Source organism: Falco rusticolus, chromosome 2, assembly GCF_015220075.1.
Source record: "Falco rusticolus isolate bFalRus1 chromosome 2, bFalRus1.pri, whole genome shotgun sequence".
Lineage (NCBI taxonomy): Eukaryota > Metazoa > Chordata > Aves > Falconiformes > Falconidae > Falco > Falco rusticolus.
In genome coordinates, this window is record NC_051188.1 from 2,146,539 (window position 1) to 2,166,786 (window position 20,248).

General features: G+C 60.2%; 1 protein-coding gene and 1 pseudogene across 8 annotated transcripts in view; one reads left to right on the plus strand and one right to left on the minus strand.

Annotated features, from left to right (window-relative positions):
- Positions 1-4,785, plus strand: part of STIM1 (stromal interaction molecule 1) — a 100,878-nt gene extending 96,093 nt beyond the window's left edge. For 5 of the 8 annotated variants that reach the window (XM_037376454.1, XM_037376453.1, XM_037376456.1 and 2 more), the window contains one exon: positions 3,983-4,785. In XM_037376454.1, the coding sequence (XP_037232351.1) occupies positions 3,983-4,532 (550 nt within the window). In that variant the 3' untranslated portion in view covers positions 4,533-4,785. The remainder of the gene's footprint in view (positions 1-3,982) is intronic. The other 3 variants (XM_037376458.1, XM_037376459.1, XM_037376460.1) reach the window with 2 other exon arrangements.
- Positions 4,786-9,096: 4,311 nt separating this feature from the next.
- LOC119142902 lies at positions 9,097-16,571 on the minus strand (annotated as a pseudogene).
- Positions 16,572-20,248: the final 3,677 nt, after the last annotated feature.

Genomic DNA, 20,248 nt, shown 5'->3' on the forward strand with positions numbered 1-20,248 from the left:
TGATGGGTGTTTGCAGATCTCAGCAGGGAAAAAACTTACCTTCTTCACAAATGAGGCATTTTTGAAGTCACCTCAGTTTAAAAAAAATCTGGGTTTTGCTGTATTTGCTACCCTTACTTTTGTTTTAAAGGATTATTTTTTTTCCTGACTCTCACCCAGACACCTTTGTGATTATGGATTGGGTCGATTTTTACCAGAAAAGAGTAACTCCACTTCAGTGGATTACAAAGTTGAATTTCAAGCGAGCAGGTGTTACTGTCTAAACCTGCCTTCACTGGCCATGGTGTGCTGCACCTGCACTATGCTCAGCCACTTCATTGGGTGAACTTCAGCAGAGGGTGCAATGCTTTTTGCACTGAGGTCTGCAGGGAATCGGTGATCTGACCCTGCTAGAGCGGTATGCCAGCCTGGTGGGATCAGCTGGAATGAGTCCAGAGTGGGCACTGTGGACCTGCCTGCGCTGCTTGGAGGTGGTCCTGCCTGCCTGTGGTCCTGGCTCAGATCAGCGTCATCTCCAGCCAGGGTTTTGCCCTGCTGCCTCATATATCTGCCTGCACGGTGGTGGCTGAGCAGTCATGATGGACCTTTTTCCCTTGAACTCAATGCTGCTGACCAGCAGATGTGTGGGCAGCAGGATGGGCAGCTCAGAGGACGCAGCTTCTGCAGCAGCCTTGCTCCTTCTCCTCAGTGTGCTGGGAGCGAGCACCATCCGGGAGGACACACCGACCGCTGCCTTCGCTCACTTGGCATCGGTCTGTAGGGCTGGTGCCAAACCACGTGGCCAAAGTCAGCTTTGTTTTCATGGAAAGGGGGCATTTTCCAAGTATTCGTGGAGGAAATAAACCTCTAAAAGCATGTTGCTCGGCACCAGCTCACCCTCGCAGCATCTCTCGACAGCAGCTGAGCATGTGCTGATGGCTTCTGCCACCCTTTCTTGAGAGAGGTGACACAGTGAGTGGCCTGGCAGAAATTCCTCAACAGAAATTTCCCCTTTGCAGATGCGTTAAGCAATGGTGTGAGTAAGAAACATTCAAGAGGAGCATAAGACTCCTCACTTTCCTAAAGGAAAGGACTTGAGTTGTTGTGATTGCAGTTACGTCTTTATTCTCCATTTACTAGCAGCAGCCTGAGGTCTCGAGCCCCCTGGCTTGTGTGGGTGCCACTGGTGTCCACCTTTTGGAAGACGGCTCTGAAATACTCTTGTGTTCAGTCCCATTAAGTTTTATTGATGCTGCTGTTCCCAAAGCTGACTGCCCATGACCCACCCCAGTCATCCCAGTGAAAGCTGTGGGCCACGGGCCATGACAGCGACCTTCTGCGGAGCTGCGGTATCTGCCGGTGGCGTTGAGGAATTGGGAGCTCCTGTGGCTCCATACGGTGTGTTTCATCGCAGTTGTCTCCCTTGGATGGCCTCCAAGATGCTCACTCAGAATAGCTGGGGATTTCACACCATCCAAATTGTTCAGTTCCTGTTCTCCCCTGCCTGCTGCTAACCTTGAGGATGCAGCTCTCCATCGCTCGGATGTCAGATGGGCTCAGTTGTGTGTGTGTGAAAGGCAAGGACTATTCCAGATATGCCTGGGGCTATTTTCTTCTTGTTAAAATAAGAGATGAGACGGTCTTCACAGCTGGGCTCTCACAGTGGATCTTGGGCTGTATCCTAACCATCTGCGAGGTATTTTAATACCCCTTTCCCTTCACGTATTCCTACGGAGCTGTTAAATGAGGGCACAAGTTTACGTGGTGGGTTTTGTTAAAAAATACCCTTGTTACCATTATGGAGGGCAATCACAGAATCACAGAAGGGTTTGGGCTGGAAGGGACCTTCAGGACCACCCAGTCCCACCCCCCGCCAGGGGCAGGGCCCCCTCCCCCCAGCCCAGGCTGCTCCCAGCCCCGTCCAGCCTGGCCTTGAGCCCTGCCAGGGATGGGGCACCCACAGCTGCTCTGGGCAGCCTGGGCCAGCGCCTCGCCGCCCTCACGGGGAAGGGTTTCTTCCTCATGTCCAACCTAAATCTCCCCTCTCTCAGCTTCAAGCCATTCCCCCCCTGTCCCACCACTCCCTGCCCTTGCCCAAAGCCCCTCCCCAGCTTTCCTGTCGGCCCCTCCAGGCACTGGGAGCTGCTCTAAGGTCTCCCCGCAGCCTTCTCCTCCCCAGGCTGCACAGCCCCAGCTCTCCCAGCCTGTCCCCACAGCAGAGGGGCTCCAGCCCTCTGAGCATCATGGTATTTATGCTGGTATCATAAAAGAGGAACTAGGGGCTTTTCACGTGCCATACCGGACGGGTTTGGTGCTGAGCGTGGCAGGGCTAGGCAGGGCACAGTCACCCAGGTCCTGGGGCTCAGCTGTGTGGGGAGTGGGGAGGGCTGCACCTGGAGCGGAGAGGCTGAGAAAGTGGGAAACACCTCCTTTCTCTTCTGACACCCTTTTGCTTCTCTTTGCTCCTTTTCTCTCCATTTGCCTTTCCCATTCTTTACCACTTGCCTCCAGTCAGTGTGGACAGCATGAGGCAGGGGCTGTGTCCCCTGGCAGCCCCCGGCCCTCCCTGCCTGTGCCTGCCCTGGCAGGCAGGAGGGGGCTGGCTGTGTGGCATCCAAGTCTTGAGGCTAGCGTTCAAGTAGGTGGTAGCAAGAGCAGTGTAGCTCTTTGTCTGACTGATGGGCACGCTGGCAGGCTTTGGCAGGGCCTGTGGGGATGTCAGGTACAGCAGCATTGCACCCACCTGGGTGATCCCGGCTGGAAGGAGTAAGCTGTGATTTTCCATTTCTCCCTTCCTCCTGCCTCCCACTCTCCATTTCCAAAAGATCTGGGAGCTCCTCAGGCTGGCGCAGCAACGCTCCAATGCCATTTGGAATCACAAGTTGGCACCGGGCTGGGGGCACAAACCGCTGTGCAGCAGAGGGTCTGCAGGCAGCGACCACAGGCAGCTGCGTGTCAGGAGCACGCCGCTCGGGCATGGCTTCGCACGGGAAAGCTGAACCTCTAATTCCTCCCTCCAGGATTAGAGGTTTCCACGGGCTGACCCAGGAACAGGGGGAAACAGCCAGTCTGGCGCTTTCTGTCCCAGGGCTGCGTGTGGTCAGGCTGCAGCCTCGCGGCTCGGAGGGGCGAAGTGGGGGCACGCGCACACAGATGCGACCTGAGCAAATGCAGAGGAGCCCTCTGAGGAAGTTGCCCCCAGTCCTGCAGCTAGAAGAGCATCAGCTCTCTCAGCTGTACCGCTTCTCTGTGGGCCAGAGCGAGCTGTGCAATGTGACGAGCTCCCTGGCCCATCTCCCACTGGGATCTGTGGGAAAGAAGCGGGCTGGCAGGGTCATTTTCAAGGGAGCGGGAGGGAGCTGCCGGCTCCGCGTGGAGCCCAGCCCTGCTGTGTCTGGCCGAGGGCCACTGGAGCCATGGCTGGTGCCTTTGGACCCTCAAGCTCAGGGATGAGTGCTGGCAGCTGCCTTGTGGACTGGGGCCTCGATCCCTCTGGTTCTGCCTCTGTGCACGGTGCTTCCTTCCAGCTCCGCGTGGCGCTGAACAGAGCGGCGTCCTGCCTCGTGCGGGGCACGTGCTAGCGGTGCGCTCACCTGGGCTGGGGAGAGGCAGCGAGCAGCCCTGCCTGCCTGTGCCGGGGGGGGGGGGGGGGGGGGTCGCATCGCCCCATCTGCTGGGTAGCTGGCATGGGGCTGGACAAGCCCCCCCGTCCCTGGGGGTGCCCACCGCAGTTGTGCTGCTGGCACTGGTACAGAGGAGCAGAACCAGAGGGCGAGGTGGCAGGAGTGGGATCAGCATCTGCCCCGCTCCTGCTCCCCGGGGGCTCGCTGCAAGCCATCAGCGCAGGACGGGGCTGCCTCGAGGGGGTTCCCCTGCATCGCCCTGCCCACCGGCTGCCCTCGGCTGCTGCATCCGTGTGTGCACGGGCTCGGGCGCATGTCCCCGGGGTGCCGGGCCAGCGGCACTAACAGCTTCTCTCTTCCCTCCATCCTCTCCATCCCAGAGACTTAACTCGCTGCGACTCCGACTCCTCCATCCCGCACCTGAGCGACCACCAGCGTATCCCCAGCTCTGCACCCAAGCTGCTGGCTGCCCGGCCCAACCTTCTGACCAGGTCCATCGAGGAGGCTGCCCCCGGCCACCCTGCCATCGGTGCGCCCACCCCCAACGGCGGCAGCAGGCACGTGGAAGTCTCTGCCCTGGGGGCTTTGCCGGAGCGACTGCCCGAGAGCCCCATGGTGATGAAGAAGATGATGATGGTGAACCACGGCATGGAGAAGTCCTCCAGCCTGGGGGAGATCAGCCACCCGACAGCCGGCAAGCACAGCCACTCGGATTCCTCCCGGTCCCACAGCCCCAGCTCCACCGACCCCGACACCCCCTCCCCCATCTCTGACTGCCGGCCCAGCAGCGCCAAGAGCACCCGCATCCCGCAGCTGGCTGCCAAGAAGAGCCCGGGGGACGAGGACAGCAGCTTGACAGGCGATGAGGTTGACCTCGGCCAGAGCAAGAAAAAGTTCCCCCTAAAGATCTTCAAGAAGCCCAAGAAGTAGAGAGAGGAGGGGGGGGGAAGAGGAAACCCACCCAGGAGCACGACCCACTGGGACCGGGGGGCAGCCGTGCATCGGGAACGCAGCACACCCGCCCAGCCCGGACCCTGCGGGCTCGGGTGCTGGCCAGCACCCACTGCCCTCCCCTCCGCACCCTCCGTTTCTGAGTCACCTCGCCTAACACTGGCAGTGGGAGGAGCTATTTAAACTTATTTATTTCCTGATCTCTGAGACAAAAAAAGAAAAAAAAAAAAAAGATGACGACTGCTCACCCCAAAGAGAACAGCCGCCCTTTCTCCCCTTCCGATTGCTGCAGTCCCTGGCTTTGCTGTGCATGGCTTCCAGTTACTCCTGCCTCTGCTCAGCCACACGGCATTTGGGTTTGGTTTCAATGTGGTTTTATTTTTTTATTTTATTTTTTTTATTATTACGATTATTAATTTCTTTTTCCGGTTCTTCTGCCTCTTCCAACTTTTGCACAGGCTGTATGGAAGGTCGGGGTGGTGGGAGCCTGCTGGGGAGTGCACGGAGCAGGGCCGGCTGCTCCCCGAGGAGGCAGCGTGCTCGGCTCTCGGGGTGACTCAGGTGCGAGCGTTCGGGCGAGCTGCCTCGCAGACGTTGCAGCGGTTCTCTCCTCATTTCTGTGAGTCATTTTTGACACCCCGGCCCCCATCGCTATGACGGTTGGGGGAATCCCTGTTTGTGTGCTCTTGATAAACAAGAGCAAGTAAAATGCCCTTGTGAGGGAGGGCTCTGCCCTTGCCGGTACTTGCGCATCCAGGAGCTCTGCCCGCAGCGTGCCCTTGACCCCCTTCCCGCTTGCGCTGGAGGCAGCTGCAGCCCGATGGGTTTCCGTGGTGGGACAGAGCTGCCCACCCAGCTGCTTTGCCTGGCCGGCCATGGCGCCAAACCCAGCTCCTCCAAACCCAGACATGCCCTGGGGGCTCAGAGGGGCGAGCAGTGGGGTCGCGGGTGATGGAGGAACACCAAGGGGCGTTGGTGCAGAGTCAGGTGCAGCCGCCAGGCCGCACAATGAGGGGGCTGCGGGGGCTGGTCCCTGTCCCTGTGTCCATGTTTGGCAGGGCACAGCGGGGCTCTCCTTGGCTGGGAAGAGGCAGGCTGTGTGGGCAGGAGTCTGAAAATGCCCTCCCCTCTCCAGGGTCTCCCCTGAAGCAGGCTTGCCCTCAGCCCGGGTGCTGGGGGCTCTGCACCCTCCCCGAGGGGAGGCAGGCAGGGATGGAGGTAAGGGCAGTGTGGGCAGCAGGACGCTGGGCGGGAGGACCCCTGCCCTGAGGCCACGCTCCAGCCCGAGGCCGGGATCTGCCTGGCTGTGCCAGCCTGCGGCAGGGCTTAGTCCGTCCCAAACTGCCGCCCGGAGCACTCCCGTCCTCCCTCGGCAGGCTGTGGGTTGCATCCTGCTGCTCAAAGCCCTCGTCTCGGTGTGCTCCCCCCATCACAGCCCTGGCTGCTGAGGGGGACTCCCCAGTCCAGGGCCGTCGCAGTGGGCCAAGTCCTGCTCCGTTTGGTGCCTCGCTCCATCCCCAGGGCCAAGCCCGGCTCCGGGCACAGCTCCACAGCCCCTGCCTGCAGCACCCAGTGCCGGGCCAGCAGAGGAGACCCCAGCCACCCTCCCGCATCCCTCAGGGGGCTGCTGCCTGGCACGACACGCCCTGCCCCCCAGAGCTCTCCACCAAAGCCTGGGATCCCTGCCCCTGCTGCCCCCCTCCATCCCAAGCCCCCCGTGCTGCCATCCCACATCCCCAGAGGTGGGCTGCTGCCCGAGGCCGCCCCAGCTGCTTCACCTGCTGAGGGCAGAGGAGGATGCACGTCTGGCAGGGGAAGGGGAGGCAGAGGAGGCAGGGTGGGATGCTGAAAGCCCCTCGGGGCCTTGCTTTATGCCAGAGTAATATATATGTGTATGTTGACAATACAGGAAGGGCTATAAAGGTGTTTTTTGTTTCATAGGTGGTAGTTAGACAATTACACTGTTGCTTTGAGATAAGTGAAAAATTCCTCTAAATGACTTAAGTGCCTGCATTTCCCCGCGGCTGCTCTGAGGCGTGGGGAAGGGGGGACGCCACGCTCGGCCCCCATGGTCGGGGCTGCTGCTGCAGGCGCCCCGCCGCCACGGGCAGGGCAGGCTCCGAGCAGCTCGGCCACCTCTGGGAGCGGGGCCGGCGGCGGCGGGGTCCCATGGGTGCCTGGTGAGCAGGGGCTGCCCGGGCTGGAGCCAGGGGCCTGGTGGCACTGCTTGTGGTGGCGGAGACCTGTTGATGCTTCTGGAGAAGGGGTTGGGGATCCACCAAATGGCAACTGTTGACGCATCTGCCAACTCTTGATTTTTTTTTTTTTTTTGTCATTTCATAAAACTTTTAAATCCAATAAAGCATGTAGTCTATTTTACGAGCCACCATCTCATACTCTCTTCTTTCAGCCCTTCCCAGGCTGCAGAGCAGGGGTCCCATCTTGGGGGGGGCACGGCATTGGGTGCCTACTGGTGGCAGGGGGGTTCTCTGGGGACTGTGCCCCCAGCAGCCAGCCCCACAGCCCCAGCATGGCCAGCAGGCAGCAGGGACGGACAGATGCACTTGTTCCCCGCCACCACCACCCCTGCACCAGGGCTGTCCGCCGTGGCCCTGTGGTCTCTGACCACAGAGTCCCCACTGATAGGCTTGGGGTCTGTACTTCTGCTCAGCACCAAAAAGAACCCCATGCTGCCTGGGTCAGTGCAGTGGTGCCAGGCCACGGGGTGAGCTGCTGCTGCTGCCCTGTTTCTGCTCTTGGGGGACAGCCTCATGCTGCCAACACAGCTGCGGAGCTGTACATCGTCTGCACATCACCCATACATCGCCGGGCAGGGGCACTGGGAGGGTGCAGCTGCCGCAGTGCTGGGCTGGGGACTTGCAGGAAGGACACCGTTGCTGGGAGTGGGTTTAAAACCATTTCCCTGGGGCCCTCTCGGCTTCCCTGGTGAAGACAGCAGCGGCTGACCTGGCCCAGGGCAACCTCAGCCCCTGCAGAAGCCCTTCCCCTGCTGTCATCCCTCTGCTCCTGCAGCCGAAGCCTGCAGGACGTTGTCCCCTCATCCCAGCAATGAGCCCGAGGGCAGGCAGCAGGATGAGGCCCCATGGGCTGGGACTCCGCAGCCAGGCAGCACAGGGCCATCAGGCTGGAGGCTGCATGCAAGGGGAGGATGCAGCAGGATCTGTCCCATCCCGGAGGAGCTGCACCCAGGCCCTGCGGGGCTCTGGTGTGTCAGCAGGGCAGTCGGTGCAGCCCTGCCAAGGGACACCACTGCCCTGGGCAGCAGGAGCACCCGGCTGGGATGTCAGCACTGAGCCCTCTTCGCTTGTGCTGCACGACAGCCAAGGCACAGCCCGGGGGGTGGTGGCACCCTGCACACAGTGACATCGCTCTGGAGAACAGCTTTATTGCAGCAGCAGCAAACACATCATGCACTTGCAACTGCTGAGGCTACAAACCCAACCCTGGGGCTGCTCTGGCCCTGTTCATCTGCATGGGACAGGTGAGTGAGGACCTGCCCCAGGTTTGGGGCTTTGAATTGGCTTCTGGGCCAGCCCAGCCCGCCAGCACAACAGTACCAGCTGTGCCAGAGCTACTGGCCCCAAGCACTGCCTGGAAGGTTAGCTGATGGGGCCTGGAGCCCACTCCAGGGATCAGCATGCCATTTCCACCTCCATGGTGGGCTCAGCCAGCCTAGCCCCTGCCCAAGGTGTCCACCAACGTCAGGGACTCTGCCGGCAGCTGGTCCTGCCAGGACTGTGCTGGGCTGGGGCTAGAGACACACACAGCCACCCCCAGACCGCTCCGACGAGACATGACAACTGCCCAGAGACAGGTGAAGGGCTGGACCATGACCTGGGCGGCTGGTCCCGTTCACAGAGAGTCCCCTAGAAACACCTTTGGAGCTTGCAGAACGTTTCCAGGAAAAAGAATTTAAATATATGCTGGGATCAGCAGTTTGCATCTGCCAGGATGGGTGATGGCACAAAGGGAGCCACATGCACCAGCAGCCAGCCCCTGGGCAGGTGTCCCCAACACCAGTGGGTCCCGTCTTCCTGGGGGGCTCTGAGCAAGGACGTGGGGTGCCCTGGGTCTGGCATCCGCCTTCACTGCTGCCATTGGGCAGAATGGTGAAGCAGCTGCTGGCCAGGTTGATGGTAAAAGGCATATCGATGACATCTCCAGCCACGTCCCGGGCAGTGGCCATCCTCCAGGAGCTCAGAGGATGGGTGGCTTTCTGGAAGTGCTGGAAGTGCAAGGGTGAGCAGTGGCTGCATCACTGTGGGAAGGGGCAGCCGCGGCCATGGCCACAGAGGGGCTCAGACCCCACCACTCGCCCTGGCCCCAGCTCCAACCCTTTTTCTCTCTTGGGGAAGGGTCAACCCCACCACTCGCCCTGGCCCCAGCTCCAACCCTTTTTCTCTCTTGGGGAAGGGTCAGTGTCACCTCCGCTCCATCACTGGCCTCTTCTGCCCCATCCCCAGCACCAAGGCAGCCCCTGCGCTGCCCCTGCCTCATCCCTGTCCCCATGCCCCATCCCGCCTCACACACTCACGTTGCTCAGCATCTCTGACTCGCAACACAGGGCCACGGTGGCCCAGAGTGGGATCTGCAGGCAGGTGGGGATGCCCATGCAGATGCCCAGGCTTGTGCTCCAGACTGGGTACCTGTGGGTGCCGTAGTGCAGGAGCACACTGTACAGTCCAGGAAGGTGTAGATCAGCGTGAACTGAAGGGCAGAGCAGGCAGGAGCAATGTGACACTGCAGCACTGCTTTGCCCCAGCTGGGCACCTCAGGGACACCCAGGGCTGCCCCAAACTCCCTCCAGTAGCCACAGAGAGGCCCAGGAGGGTGCTGGGACTGGGGCGGTCTGACTCCAAACCCACAGCAAGAGCTGCCCCTCTCAGAGGGGAGGGAGAGATGGAGGGAGGTGAGCTCTTCTCCCCTCAACCTCCAGCTCCATGTGGATACGTGGTGCTTACCAGCAGAAGGGAGAGGGTAAACAAGGCCCAGCACACCCTGCAGTAGCCCAGCATGTGGCTGCACCAGGGTGGGCACCGGCACATTGTGTCCGCGATGTCCTGGCAGAACTGGTTCATGCCTGCGGTAGCCCCAGGAGAGGGTCAGGCCCCTGCCTGCCCCTGGCACAGCCCTGCCAGCTGCACCCTCGCCAGGGCACCCACGACACCCCATGCTGGGGCTGAGCTGTGGCAGTGCTGGGTGCTGAACACCCACCATACTTCAATGGGTGGAGAGGAAATTGCATCCCCCATACACAGGGAGGATTGCACCTTGGCTTTGCAGCATCTCCTTGCAGGGCTGAGCTGCACGTGGTGGGCAGGACAGGGGTAACTCCCTGCCCACCCAAGCCACAGGTGCACCCTGCAGAGCCTGGCTACACTTTGCACTGAGCCCCAGGAAGGCTGAGCCTTGGCGGTGTCGTAGCCAGAGGCTGCCCTGCGCCATCACCCTGTGACAGCAGTGCCCCAGGGCGGGCAGCACCTCAACCGCCTGCTGGCTGCACCCCACTGCACCCCTCAGCACCAGCTGCAGCGCGCCTCGAACTGCCTGCTGTGTTCACCATAGCAGAAGGCGATGCCCAGGCACATGAAGAAGGCAAGAATGATCAGCCCAAAGCAGGTGCTGTAGATGTCAATGAGGGTGAACCAGAAAATGCCTCCCTGTGAGGCGGTGAGGGACAGAGTCAGCACAGCTTGGGGCAGCGAGGGCACCCCACGCCACCATCGATGCCAGGGCCCACGCACAGCCCTCCATCCTCCCACCTGAGGACTTGTGCAGAGATTGGAGGGAGAGGAGGCTGCTCCCTATCCTCCACCCTGGTATCAGGTTGACCAGCAGGAGTCCCAGGAGGTAGAAGGAGGTGCAGAGAGCACCCAGCAATGCTGTCTTCCTCCTCCCATCACGCAGGGCTGAGAACTCATCCAGGATGGCCGTAGTGATGCTCTCAGTGTTCCCAAACTGAGCAATGGGGGATGTCAGTGGCGGGGGTGGTTGTCCTGGTCTCTGCCTCCCCAGACTGGACACAGGGGATGGTCCTCACAGAGGAGGCATTGCAGGGCACTGTCCCCATGCACATTCCCATCCCTGTGACACCTGGGTACGTGGAGAATCCCATGCCCTGTGCCAGTGGGATGTGGCTGCATCCCTGCCCCATGACTTTGGGTGCAGCCCTACATGTGTGGGGTCATGCATCACCCCTAGCACAGCACCATCCTGGCCCATGCACGTCATGCCATCTGCATGCCCGAGATGGGGTATAACCTGGCACCCCAAGGCCAGGCACAGGGCAGAACATGGGGCTGCCTGAGGTGACAATCACCAAAGTGTCCACTCCCAGCATGAAGAACATAAGGAAGAGGATGGACCAGAACAGGGAGCCAGGCAGCAGGGAGAGGGCTTCAGGGCACACCATGAATGCCAGCCAGGGGCCTGGGGGTGAGATGAAGAGAAGCGTGGAAGGGCACACCATGGTGAGATGGGCCAAGCCCAGCAAGCCAGTAGCCAGGCTGGATGTGAGCTCAGCTGCAGCCCCACGGCTTTGTCCCTGTGCAGGGCACTGGGATGTTCCCTGCCATGGCATGGCATGGCATGAGTCCCTGAGCCCCGAGCCCACACCTGAGTTGGTGATGCTGTCTGTGGCCACTTGCTCCCTCCAGGCCATGTGCCCCAGCACGGAGAAGATGACAAAGCCCATGAAGAAGCTGGTGGAGGAGTTCCTGATGGTGATGACCAAGATGTCCCTGCCAGGGAGGGCATCACAGCCCCATGCCCATGGGATGAGGATGGAGATGGGGGCAACCCAATGGGCTGTGGGGCTCAGACCTCCCCATCACCACCCTGCTGCTCCCCAGCTGCAACCTGGGGGTTCCCTGACAGCCTGCACCCCCATGCCGCAGCCCCACTCACTGGGTGATGTTGTTGTCAAATGTGTTATAGGAGGCCATGGAGAGCAGACCCATGAACAGAATGCCCAGAGAGCAGAAGATCCGCGATGCTGCATCACTCCACACCTGGGGGACAATGATGAGGGGGGGCTGCAAGACTCCTCAGCCCAGCCTGCCCCGCTGCTCCCAACTGTGGGAGGGGGGAGATCGCTGCTGTCAGGGACCCCTCAGCCCTGGTGCGGGGTTACCTGGGCACTCTGCAGCCTGCTGCAGACTGCAGAGTTAGAAGCAGATGCCTTTGAGGGAGCCGTCCAGCGTGGTCCCTTGGGTGATGATGATGAGGATGACCACGTAGGTGAAGATAGCTGTGAAGTACACCACCTGTGTGGGGCACAGCTCAGCCCAGCCCCACTCTGTCAGCACGGCAGCCCCCCTGCTGTCCCCCTTGCGTTGCCTTTCACCTTGTCTGAGCTGTGGATGCCCTTCAGCATGCAAAGGAAGATGAGGATCCAGGTAGCCAGCAGGCACAGGGCGAGGGGCCAGTGCATGGGGCTGGGGTCCCTGAGGCCAGAGCTGTGCGTCACCCCCAGCACCTGCTCGCTGCAGTGCAGGGACATGGGTCAGAGGGATGGGGAATGCGAGGCACCCTCGTCACCTCTGCAATTGCCCACCCCTCCACCTTTCACAAAGCCTCCAGCATTACTGCTTGTGGGGGCTCAGCCCTGGCCCTTCAGGACCAGGGGGGGTGGAGCCGGACCCAGACCCCCAGACACGGATCAATGTTGGAGGCACACATCGATGTTGCCACCCAGGGACTTACTTCCAGAAAGCCTCACTGGCACTGACCCAGCTGGCACTCCCCAACATGTCCTGCAACACACAGCCCCAGCAGGTCACCGCCACTGCCACCACCACCATCCCCAATGTCTCTCCTGTCCCTGTCCCCAGCCCACGCCCGACTTTCCTCTTCAGGCACCTCGTGCGGTGCCTGACCCCGCAGCATCCCACCCTGGGACCAGACCCTGCAACATCGCCCGCCTGGGGGACACTGATTTGGCAGAGGTCCCTGTTCCCGTGGGCATCTCAGGACCAGGGCAGGGGGCTCTGGAAGGAGGAGCCCAGGTAGTAGAAAGCCCAGGCGATGATGACATTGTAGTAAAGGGACACCAAGGAGGACACCATCAGCATGGCAATGCCAATGCCTGCGTAAGGAGATGACCTGCTGAGGTGGGAGGCAGGGGCCCACCAGCATCCCACAGACCCCTGGCCCCAGCATGAGTCCAAGGGGCTAGAAAGGTGGCAGACTTGCCTGGGGCTGCCCAGGGACTCGGATACAGGCTGGGGCCTCACCAAGGGGGTATCTCAGCCCCCATGCCCACCTTGCACCCCTTCCTGCAGCCCAGCCAGCTGTGGGGACAGGAAGGAGAGGTGCCCCCAGCCCTCCCTTTCAGGAGTGGGCAGCATTTCTAGACAGTGATGTGCTCTGTGGTCCTGTACTGGCCCAGGCTCTGCTCCATCAGGAAGAGCGGAAGCCCCGTGATGAGCAGCATGGTGAAATAGGGAATGAAGAAGACGCCTGGGAGGAGAGCGGAAGTGTGTCGGGGGGGGGGGGGTGGCTGGCACCAGTCCAGGCTCCCCAGGGGACAGACATGCATGGTTTGGACACATGGCAGGGACATGTGTCCAGGCAGGATGCAGCAGAGCAGGGAAAACTCCTGGGGGCTGCCGGCTCCAGCCTGGGGGCCATCCCCAGCAGACGAGTTCTCCATGAGCCCCACAGTGGGGGCCTGAGCTGGGAGCTTGTGGGATCCTGCTGGCCCTGGCCTGGGCTCGGTGGTGGGAGCAGCACTGGGGTGCGGCCGCGGGTGCTGCAGTGGTGCTCAGGACTGTGGGATATGCAGGGCCCTGGGATGCGTCCACAGCAAATCCTGGTGTTTCTTCTGGCGATACACTGACATCTCCATCTTTACACAGCTTGGCTCACCGACGACTTTCTCTGTGGAGGAAATTATGCTCTGTGCAGCCTCAGCCAGGCCAAATTTGTTCCGGAAAAGGACATTTTCCAGGGGAGAAAACGGCATTTCCCAGCTGGCAGCCAGCTGCAGCCCAAGCCCATCCTCTCCCGGTGGCAAAGCTCTGGCACAGTGATCGCTGCTCCTTGCGGTGGAGCAGCTCTCCAGCCACGATGCTGTATTCAAACCCCGCTCCCCCGTAGCCTCGCTGACAGACCAGATGTGGGGCTGACTGCTCATTAGGCCGGCTCTCATTAGCACAGTGCTGGAGGGGGGCAGGCTGCCTCCGCATCTGCTGCGCATACTGCAGGGGAATCACCAGGCAGCTCTGGCAGAGGCTTTGCGGGGCTCAGCCTGGGGAGGAGGGGACCACCGTGGGTTTGAAGTCCCACTGGGACATCAGGAACTCCTGCCTGGCTGTTGGCAAATGCTGGGAGTGAGGGGTGATGGTGCTCCAGTCCCACTGGCTCCCTGCAGCTGGAGATACCATCCGTGCAGCATGTCCTTGCTCTGCCCACGACGCTGGGAAATGGCTCTGGCTGCTTTACAGTTGGTCCAATGTGTCCCACGGGTGCTGGCACTGCAGGGGTCTTCTGCAAGCGGTGCCGCGTGGGGACAAACCTCCTGACCTCCCCAGGTCCATGACTGTGGGATAAAAACCCCCACAACTGCCTGTCGCCCCCATCCCCATCCCTTGGGGCAGGAGGCCAAAGGAGCAGCAGCTCACCCTGCTGCCCCATTCCTCCTGCTGATCTTGAGGCCCTTTGGCTAATGCCACTCACAGGGTGGGCAGGGATCGGTGTCCTTGTCCCTCTCGTGCTGGCAGTGTGAGCCTTGCACGCCAGGCAGGCGGCAGTGACATCCAGTGGCAAGCACACCCATCACTGTGCTTGGCCAAAGCTGCCCTCACACTGTTGGGACAAGGGGTCTGCAAGGGCCCTGGGGTGATGGACCCCACAAGGCTCCTGCAGCAAAGCCCATCTCCTGCCCCTTCCCGGCCCCGAGGGAGCACCCAGCTTTGGGCACGCGTGGTCCCATGTGGTGCAGGCAGCCCTGGGAGAGGGCCTGGGGAGTGAGCAGCATGTGATGGGTGGTGGGAGCAGCAGAAATGGGAGGAGAGGAGTGTCCTGCATGCCTGTGGTCACTGCAGCAAGGGAAAATCCCAGTGTTCTCTGCAGCTGTGCCAAAGGCCGCCACGATGGGGGAGGCTGCACCAGGTGCGTATGGCTATGTCTGTGTCCCCGGTCCTTGGAGCAGGTCACCCCACTGCCACCCCCATCCCTGCACCCCAGGGCATGCACCAGTGGGTGCAGCAACTCCCACAGGCGCAGCCACTTCTCCTTCCCCCTCTTCCCCCTCCCTGGTCTCAGTGCTAACATGGGCCAGGCTGTGCAGCCCCCCGAGAAAAAGGAGATGTCTCCCCAGGAGGATCCGCAGCCAAGCCTGCACCCCAGCCCCATCTCCCAGCAGCAAGCGCTGCACCAAGGGCCAAACTCCCCCCTGGTTAGGTGAGACGCAAAGCTCGGCACAGCCCAGCCCTGATACATCCTGCTGAGGCATGGGTGCTGCCCCAGACCAGCATGGCATTGCAGGGATGGGTGCCAGCCCTAGTTATTGGCAGGAGCAAGTGCACATGGGGCATGGCGTTTCAGAGCCAGAGCTGCTCGCATCAGCTCAGCCAGGGACACCTGTGGTGTGGAGGATGGCTGGGGCATGGGGCAGAGGTCTGGGGGGCCACGGAGTGCCAGGCAGGGTCCCATACTCCTGTGCCACATGCCTGACTGCCCGGTGGCTGTCGCCACCACACAAAATTGCCTGCCATCCAGCCATGCCCTGAAGAAATCAGTTGGCCTGTTAGCAAATGACTTCAGTTACAGTGATTTAAGGGGCATCCACGGGGCAAAGGGAAAATCGCCAATTTAACCGGGCAGTTTGGAATGAATGTAGAAAACCAGTGCAGTAAAAACCCCACAGACTGCTCTGGGGAGGGCAGGCTGTGGGGCTGGGCAGGCTGCAAGCCTACAGAGCATCGGGGATCTGGAGGCAGCAGCAGAGCGGTGCAGACTTCAGTGATGCCCAGTGTAAAAGGAGATGGCAGAGGGATGTGGGCTCAAGGCACGGCAGTGCTAGTAAGGGCCAGATGGGGAGAGGTGGGCCCTCCTTCTGGGTACAAAAGGAGACCATGTCAGGGCAGCAGAAGCAGTGAGGAGCTCAGGAATTACCTTTGGGAAGGTTTCTCCCATTTCGCAGCCCAGAGACACAGCACTGCATCTTCCTGGGCCATTGTTACCAGGCACCAGTGACATGCTGAACATGTTCTGCCCTAGAAATGTGACAGGTTATTGCCCCCATTTGGCTACCTTCCCAGGCACTCCTGCACGACTGAATTGGGCCATGCACCTCCATGCACTGTGCACAACAGCCTGCAGCTGCACAGCACCAGATAGATGGTCCCTGCTACCGCTGCTGCAGAGGGGCTGACAGGGCTGCAGGGGGGTCACTTTTGGGCCAAGCCCTGCTTCTGCAGGCCAGGGCAGAGATACTCTGCCTGGAGGAGAGACGTTCTGCAGATGGGCTATGCCTGGAGGCAGCGCTTTTTGGCCCAAACCACCCAGGACAGTGTTGCAGGCTGCTCTGGGCTTGCCCCAGAGGTAGGCACATCTCTGAATGGCACAGGGCAGCCTCAGCAGGTGCAGGAGAATTCCTCTGGCAGACTCCTGGGGGGATGCTTTGAACTCTTAAAGCATCCTTCCTCCATGGTCCTCATGGTGGGGTTAAAGTGGTGGTGTCCAGATGGGCCACACAAGACCCTGAATCCCACCAGTACCCATGTTTTGTGTCCTGGAGAGTGCAGCCCCCATGCACAGGCACACTGTTCCTCCCCAGTCCCTGTGCTTCTGGCCTCCATCCAGGAGAACTGAACAGTGCCTGGGTGTCCAGGGAAGGGGTGTGTGTGCCCACAGCAGGGACTTACCTCCTCCATTGCAGTAACACAGGTAAGGAAAGTGCCGGACATAGCCCAGCCCCATGCAGTAGCCCAGGCAGGGCAGCAGGAACTCATACTTGCCGGCCCAGGTTTCCTGGGGCAGGCTGGGGGCTGGGTTCTCAGGCTGGGGTGGGGGTCCTGACCAGGGCTGGCTGGTGGGGTCAGCAGTCGGATCCTCCATCTGGAAGATGTTGACCTGCAGAGGGGAGAAAAGCATCAAGAACCACTGGCTGCAGGCTGCAAAACCCGCAAGGCTCCTCAGCAGGGCTGGGCATGGCAAGCTCTCCCTGAAAAAGTATCTGGTTCCCAAAGGGGCTTTGGGGGTCTCCCTGAAACCTGCTCAGCAGGAGCCCATGGTGGGTCACATGGGACATGGGAGGCTTGAGCTGGTCCAGAGCTCTGTGCTCCTCCCCAGGCTCTGGGAGCCAGGCGCAGGTCCAGGCAGACCCCAGCCTTAAAACCCTGGGCAGGTTTGATCCAGCAGATCCTCCTGTAGCATGAAAGTCAGCAGGGGGCATTCACCACCCCCCCATGATGGGTTTTCACCTCTGCTCTGCTTTATGCACCTAGGACTATCTAAACACAGGGACTGCCTGGACTGGCACCCACCCCCGTGCCAGGCAGATGAAGGTGGGTGCAGGGATGCTTGCCACTGCTTGATGCATCACCCATCAAAGCCCTCCTGCCAGTGGGGCTATCTCCAGCTCCCACCAATGCCAGAGTCCTGACTACGCACCCTGCCAAGGAACCCCTGGGCAAGGGCTATAGCTGTCAGCTCATGCTGCACCACAACAAAGTGGTGCTGGATGCAGGGAGGGGAGACCTGGTGCTGTGCACCCTGTGCAGCCCATCGCTTGGCATAGACAGAGGTGGGGGACCAGCAGGGTGATGGGAGCTTGCACCTCTTGCTAGCCCCAGACCCAGCACCCTGGCCCTGCTGGCACCTCTGCTGAAGAGGGAATGAGCGTGGTAGGGAGAGAGAACAGGGATATTACGTCTCACTTGTTATCGTGAATTACTTCCCTGTAGAGGAATGAAGCTGGGATAATTGATAATATACAGCTGTGGGCTGGCTTCAGGGGTGGCGGGTTGGCCAATGTAGATAAGGTGCAGCTGTGGCTGGTTCTGTTAAGGGGTTGGGCAGCCAGGGAAAAGAGAGAGGAAGAAACAAGAGAAGAGAGAGTGTGCCCTGGATGAGGCTAGACTAGGAGAAGGCAGCAGAGGGACTGGCATGAAGAGTGTGATGGTATGTGGTGGTAAAAGACCTTGTTGCAGCTTGATAGTTTGGAGAGTGCTGCGACACTTCCCCAACTGCTCCTGCAGCCTGCCCGTGGCTCGGTGGGGCCCCAGGGCCCGCAGAGGCTGCAGGACAGCTGCTCTGCTCCCAGGGCACGGCTGGCAGCACTACAGGGAGCTGCAAGGTCACAGCAGGGTTTGGGGCTGTGATTCCCTTCCATCAGCACCAGGCTCCTTGGGCACAGGTCCTGCCACCATGGGAAGGACTGAGGGAACTCCCAAATCATTCTGCAGAGCTGAAGTCATGCCTGGGGGACCCAGAGTGGTCTGGTCCCTCCAGCGATCTCCTAAAAAGCAGCATCTCTCTGAGAAAAATGTGTTGTCTTAGCTGCCCTGGACCCTGGGCCACAAGGCTCAGGTGTGCTACTTGGACTAAGAAAAAGTTGGGCTGCAGCACAAGCAGATAGAGAACCCTGGCAAGGGCTCTGTGAGGTGCTCAGCACCCTGAGACTTCAGAGAGAATGACACCAAATACTGTCCTCATCAGGTGCTGCCACTGTGCTGGTCCTGTGTCCCACCCCACCGCAACCTCCTCTCCTCCCCGGGATGAAGCATGCTGCCTGCACCCTGCCTGTTCCAGCCACGTGGTCCTTCCCTGGAGGCCCCCTCTCCCACCTGGGCTGCAGCTTTCCCCAGGTCCCTCCAGGACAGATCCTGACACACACACCCCAGCAAGGTCAGACTGCCTGGAGAGAAGAGGATGAGCAAGAGAGAGAGAGGGGACTCCTCCCCAGCCCCTGGCCAGAGTGGCTGGTGGTGTGATGGATGTTGTTGCATGGGAAATTTCTTTTAGTATCAGTGTCACAACAGATGCAAACGGTTATTCACAGCGCACCTGTGCGCAGCCCACAGGGGATGGAGCACAGGGCCTCAGGAGCATGTGGCTCTCATCCCAGCCCTACCTCTGGCAAGCCCAGTACTGCTGTGACTCGGTTTCCCCGACCTGTGGGAACCTGTGGGGGAAGAACTGCTCAAGGCAGAGGAGTGTCACTCAGTGATGAAGCAGCATTATGATTCACAGACCACAAAGATGAGAAGATCAGACCTGATCTCATGTGCAAAACAAGCCAAAGGCTGGACTGCCCAGGCTTTGCTCCCACTGGAGTGTGAGGGTTTATTTTAGAAAAGGAGTCAGTTTTGAATTAAATAAAAAATCCCGCCTCTGTGATGCAGTGTCCCTGCCCAGGCTTGAGGGGGCTAATCTAGTGTTTACTTGTCCTGCACAGCATCCTTTTCCTTGATTCACCCCTTCCTAAGCAACAGGATGGGTCATTGGGAAAGCAATCTGCAAACCCTAGCCACGTGGAAAATGATCTTCCATCTCTGCTGTCTCCAAGGGCTGCAGGGGCCCTGAAATCCAGCACATTCCCAGTCCCCACCCCTTTCTCCTGGGGCTGTGTGCAGCAGAGAAGCTGGCAGGAGCGCTGGCCAGGTTCAACGGTGTGCACTGCTGAGAGTGGATCTCCTGGGGCGGTGGCGCGGGGTCCCTGAAATACGGGCATTTGGGGGCTGTTCAGAGGCAACTGTTTCTTGTCTGCATGCAGCCCTGGGACACTGAAATGCTTGCTCTTGTGCAAAGTCCATGGGTGCAGCACAGCTCCCTCCAGGTACCTGATCCAAGGGGATTGCGGTCCAGGAATGCCAGCATCCCAGTGAGCTTGTTTACTGCAGAAACAAGGGTGAGCCTCACCATGCGCCTTCCTGCAAGGTACCAGGTATCAGCTCTCAATTGTCTGTGGGTGGTCGACCCAAGGTACAGATTAACTGTGCTATCAGCTGAGCTGGCACTGCCTCGCATCTGGCACTGCATCAAAGTTGTCTGTCCTCCCGCAGCTGGCTGGGAAGCACAGTTCAGGGACACCCAGTGCATTTACAAGAGCCAGCCCAGGCACAGCAGGGCCACTGCAGACCTAGCTGTGGTGACAGTCCTGCCGAGCCTGCCAACCTGTGCTACAGGTGCCCTGAACCCCTGGCAGCCATCTCTGTACCTCCTGGGGCTTCCCACTACCAATGGAAATGTAGTCCTAACTGCTTACTTTTAGTAAGGGGCCACACTGCCAGCCTCCCTGCTGCTTTGAACAGTGGAGGTGATAAACGTGTAGCACCTTCCGTGGGGAGGTCAATGAGAATGGGCAGGCAGTTAAAATGCTACCAGGGAACACTGGAAACCTGCCACAGGATGATCAAGGGTTTTCTGGGCGAGTCTCCTGGCCCAGGGTGCTGCTCTTGCTCTTCTCCCACAGGGCTGCCTTGTTCACACACCTGCAGTGCCCATGTCCCAGCCACGGGGCAATGAATGCAGTTATCACCCTTCCCCTTTTCCAATCATGCTTTATAGATACTGGAGCTGTGAATGGAAATTCCCTGAACAGCCTGTCTGGCCCCGCTGGCTCAGCAGGACCTGCTCCTCACCACCTTACCCACCACAAACGCTGGCAAAAGTCACTGGGAGGGTCTCAGGAAGGAGTGAGTGACAGGACGGGGCTGAGGAAGAGC